General features: G+C 27.3%; 1 protein-coding gene across 1 annotated transcript; it reads left to right on the top strand.

The window, feature by feature from the left end:
• Positions 1-4,086: 4,086 nt before the first annotated feature.
• On the top strand, positions 4,087-4,650 carry LOC107495530 (uncharacterized; the record flags this gene model as incomplete). Its single annotated transcript, XM_016116676.3, is given in 3 exon segments — positions 4,087-4,352; positions 4,440-4,495; positions 4,596-4,650. Coding segments are annotated over 3 exon segments (322 nt in total), but the record flags the coding sequence as incomplete, so codon positions are not given.
• Positions 4,651-5,344: the final 694 nt, after the last annotated feature.

A 5,344-nucleotide genomic window follows, 5' to 3' on the forward strand; every position in this document is an offset into this window, starting at 1 on the left:
AATAAATTGAATGCTGCAGACATGCTTTATACAAATTAGAGAACTTCAATTCTAATCCAAAACAGCTTGAAGTTTGATTGTAGGATATCAGCAAAAGAGAATCAAAAGCATCATAGTTAAATAGAACACAAGTAAAAGAATACAAAAGCATAATAGTTAAATTGAGTTGATTAAATTCAAGTTCAGCTAACAAAATTGTAATGAAACAAAATTATCTTCTTTTAGCTCTCAGTGACATAATTGCAAATATCTGGCAGAGTGAAAGAATTGCAAGCAATAAGAATATCAACTGCAAGCAATTTTGGTTCTTGAAAAACAATGAAAAACAGCAAACACATGACTAGGTTATGTGCTCCAAAACTAAATCACCAATTCACCATCTAACCTTCATTTTCTCCCCTTAAATTTCAAACACCACAAACTCAAAAGCACTCACTGTGGAAAACAACTTTTCAACTTGTGACCTTATGCAAACTTAACAACGATGTTAACTACCTCAGATCAGTGTCATCATCAAATCATCAGAATTTTGGTGTCAAAAACATCGTAATCATCAACTTACATACCTTATTCGTAGGGTAGCCCCTGTTTCCAATATCAATTGCAACCAATTTGCTCTTATTGAGTATCCCCTGCAATCAACAGAAGAAAGTGAGAGAGAGCAAGAGAGAGACAGAGATCGAAAGTGTGAGAGAGAGAGAGACAGAGGAAGAGAGAGAGAACCGTATGCGAAACACTGGAGAAACGGTGGCAAAGCTTCGTCGTCAACGGCGAACTCGACGCCAAGCAAGAGAGTGACGCCGGCGAAATGGGGTGAACTGACGGGGAACACTGGGATTGAGAAAGGAGGAAGGAGAAACGGTTGTCTTGAGGATTGGGTGAGGTTTTTATTTTTGTTTTCTCTTTTAATGTAGGAATAATTCTGTCATTTTATTTATTTTAACCCTTGCATTTATTTTGATTTTTGAACCAAACCAAATAAAATATTGAAATATAATTAAGGCCTGTATATTTATATTAAATATAATATTAAAATTTAATTAAGTTTCAGTTTTTTAATTTTTGTCTTCTAATTTCAGTTTTTCAGTCTCAGTTTTTTTCTTAAACGCAGCTTAAATTTTTTTTGTATTTTAATAAATAATTCACTTGTTATTAAGTTTTGTTTATATTTTAGTTTAATTGAATATATTTTCTTTTGTTTTTTTTGCAAATTTTTATAATTTTACTTAATAAAATTATTAAATATTTTTGTTAAGTTACTTCATATATTAGTTTTATATTTTATTTTGTTGTTCTTTATTTTTTAACACTAATAAAAATAAATAATAAAAAAATACAAATTTTTAATTTTTACTTTTTAAAGTTTAAGACAATCCATTGTAGTTTTAAATTTAAATTTAATGAATTAATAAATTTAAGGAATTTTATCACAACAGCCATATTATTTTAGAATTTTTAGTTATTTAAAGTTTTATTTCTATTTGAATAAACAATTCGATTATTATTAAGTTTTGTTTAAATTTTTTGGTTTATTTTAATACATTTTATTATTTTTTGTATTTTTGTCCAATTTCTATAGTTTTATTTAGTGAATTATCAATTATTCTTGTTGCCTAATTTTTTTATCTTAGTTTTATATTTAACTAACGTATATTTTAGATCACATTTAATAGTATTATCTGCAAAAATTTTTAAATATTTTATTTAAATAAATGCACAATAAATATATTAAAATTTAAATTTGTCATCTTTTTAAATTAGTAATTTAATATTGTTCTTTAGAGTATATAAAAGGTGAACGCTAAAATAGTTAAATACGATCGATAAATTTCAATCTTATAAAAATAAATTTTTTCATAGCACCCTTATCATTTTAGAGTTTTTAGTTATTTAAGGTTGGTTTCGTTTTTATTTAAATAAACATTTCAGTTGTTATTCAATTTAGATTTTTTTTAGTTTAATTGAATACATTTTTTGCATTTTTGTCTAATTTTTATAATTTTATTTAGTGAATTATCAATTATTTTTATTACTTAACTTTTTATCTTAGTTTTAGATTTAACTAACGTGTATTTTAAATGACATATTAATATTATTATCTGCAAGAATATTAAAGCTTTTATTTAAATAAAGGACGAGAAATAATTAATTAAAAATAGAAGAAAAAATAATGAAAAAGAAGAAAAAAAAATAAAAGAAGAAAATGAAGAAAAAAAACGCATATATATTATTAGACTTATTTATATAAAATATGAGATATTCTTCGCATCTAAGATATTTTGGCATTTAAATTCATTTAAATAATTTTAGGTCACGCGCTTTTTTCGTTTTCTTCTTTTCTCACGCTCCTTCTCTTCTCCCTGCCCTTCTTCTTCTTCTCCTCACCCTCGTTTAGGCATGAAGCGTCTTTTTCTTTACCTTCTTTTTCGCGTTCCTCCTCCTCATTCTCTTCCTTCTTCCTCGCGTTCCTTATTCTTCACTTGTTTTCTCCGTCATTCTTTTGTTGTTGCTGCTGCTATATTTTTTGTCTGAGGAGTAAAAGTTTTAAATTGTGCAGAACAAAAATGAACCGAATATGTTATTATGGTGAAACAATTATATAGTAATTATCCATTATATAAATTCAAATTCGAGCAGCTTTATGCATAATGAACCGAACATGTACTCATAGTGAAACAATTGTATATTATTGAATGAACGAAACATAATCCATTATATAAAATCAAATTCAAATAGCTTTTTGAATGAACACCTATTTATGGTGAAACAATTGTATAGTATTGAATGAACGAAATATAATCCATTATATAAAATCAAATTCAAACAACTTTCTGGATAATGAACCGAACACGTACTAATGGTAAAACAATTGTATAGTACTGAATGAATGAAATATAATCCACTAAAATCAAATTTAAACAGATAATAAATCGAACACGTATTCATAGTGAAACAATTGTATAGTACTGAATGAACGAAATATAATCCACTATATAAAATTAAATTCAAACAGCTTTATGTATAATGAATCGAACACATACTCATGGTGAAACAATTTTATAGTACTGAATGAATGAAACATAATCCATTATATAAAATCAAATTCTAAATACCTCTGTCTACAATTTAGAGATTATCAATTCAATTCAGATTTAGAACACCTGCGTCCATTCAATTCAATTCAATTTAACAAATGCATTCCATTCAATTTGATTGAAAAAATAATCCATTAACAAAATGTTTGTGTTGTTAATGATGACAATAAAATATACTTAAATGTGTAGTATAATCTATAAAATATTTGGTCGTATAAAATTATTGTTACACTTAATGGATAATGGAGTTTAAAAAAAATAATATTAGTGGATTAATATGCACTTAAAAATACATTTAAGGTTTTATCACAACATTCGTATTATTTTAAAATTTTTAGTTATTTAAGGTTTTATTTTTATTTGAATAAACAATTCAATTATTATTAAATTTTGTTTAGATTTTTTGGTTGAATTGAATATATTTTATTATTTTTTTCATTTTTGTTCAATTTCTATAGTTTTATTTAGTGAATTATTAATTATTCTTATTTTCTAGTTTCTTATCTTAGTTTTATATTTAACTAAAGTATATTTTAGATCATATATTAATATTATTATCTGCAAAATTTTTAAAATTTTTTATTTAAATAAATGCACAATAAATATATTAAAATTTAAATTTGTCATCTTTTTTAAATTAGTAATTTTAATATTGTTATTTAGAGTATATGAAAATTGAGAAGTGAACGCTAGAGTAGTTAAATACAATCGATAAACTTAAATTTTATCATAAATAAAAATAAAATTTTCTTTTTTTTCTTAAGACTTATTTAATTATTTATTTAAAAAAATATAATTTACTCTTATTTATTAGATGAACGAAACTATAAAATAGAATAAAAATTTAAGTACGATTAATTTTATATAAAATTAATAATTAAAAATTATTAAATAATTTACTCATGTTAACTGAATTTTCACTAATCAAATAGTGAAAAAGCATGTTGCCATGTTCCCCTTGAATGTTGTGCTTCTCTCCTTATGACTTATGAGTCACCAACATTTCTACTTCTCCTGAGACTAAAACCGAAAGAGAGAGACAGAAAATGGCGAGGGGAAGCGAAAGTGTGGGTGAGGGCGTACCGAAAGAGATGAGCGAAGCACTGAGGCGCACGGTAGCCAGCCTGGAGAATCTGGAAGCAGAGCTGCCGAATATTCTGTCTCTCTCAAACCCTTTCATCCTCTCTAAAATGCCTCCTCTTCAACGCGCTCACTCTCTCTTAACCCTTGCCAACATCACTTCCACCCTTTTCTCATGTACTTTCGTCTTTTTCTTCATTTCTTCTTCCAAATTCCCAATTCACACACATGCTTAGGGCTTTTTGTTGTTTTGTTTCTGTGTAGTGAAGTTGAGATGCAAAGGGACTAATCCAGATTATCATCCCCTCAAATCTGAACTTGTAAGTTCCATTTCTCGCTTAACACTTCCTTGTAGGTTTCCACGGCCAAAGTATGTTAGTTAATCGTTAATGTTGTTGCTTTTGTCTCCGACTCTTACAGGACAGGTTAAAAGTTTACCAACGCAAACTGGAACCCTTTGGGGATGTAGGTCAAGGTACTCTACAATTTTAATTCTTTCTTGAGTTCAAGTTTCAGTTATCTGATCTTTAGAATTAATATTAGTCGTTTACGTATGAAGCGTCTTCTTCTCCGCATTCTTCTTTGCGCTCCTCCTCCTCATTCTCCTCCTTCTTTCTCGCGTTCCTTATTCTTCACGTGTTTTCTCCTTATCGTCATTCTTTTGTTGTTGTTGCTGCTGTATTTTTTGTTTGAGGAGGAAAAGTTTTGAATTGTGCATAACAGAAATGAACCGAATAGGTTATTATGGTGAAACAATTGTATAGTACTAAATAAATGGAACATTATCCATTATATAAATTCAAATTCAAGCAGCTTTATGCATAATGAACCGAACATGTACTCATGGTGAAACAATTGTATAGTACTAAATGAACGAAACATAATCCATTATATAAAATCAAATTCAAATAGCTTTTTGAACCGAATACGTATTCATGGTGAAATAATTTTTTTTTCCCAAAGATAATAGGTTATATTTCATTAATTATTAAAAAATGAAATACAAAGATGTCCAAAAGCAGGACAGCATAATAAAAGGTGGGGATTTCCCACACTACACTGAAAGTATTCATCCAACGGTGTGTGGTCGAAAAACGAAGAAAAATCTTAAAGAAGAAATAATGATAAATCAAATTGAATGCACCTAAGAGCTTGTCTCATGGAGATGA

This window comes from Arachis duranensis, chromosome 6, assembly GCF_000817695.3.
Source record: "Arachis duranensis cultivar V14167 chromosome 6, aradu.V14167.gnm2.J7QH, whole genome shotgun sequence".
NCBI lineage: Eukaryota > Viridiplantae > Streptophyta > Magnoliopsida > Fabales > Fabaceae > Arachis > Arachis duranensis.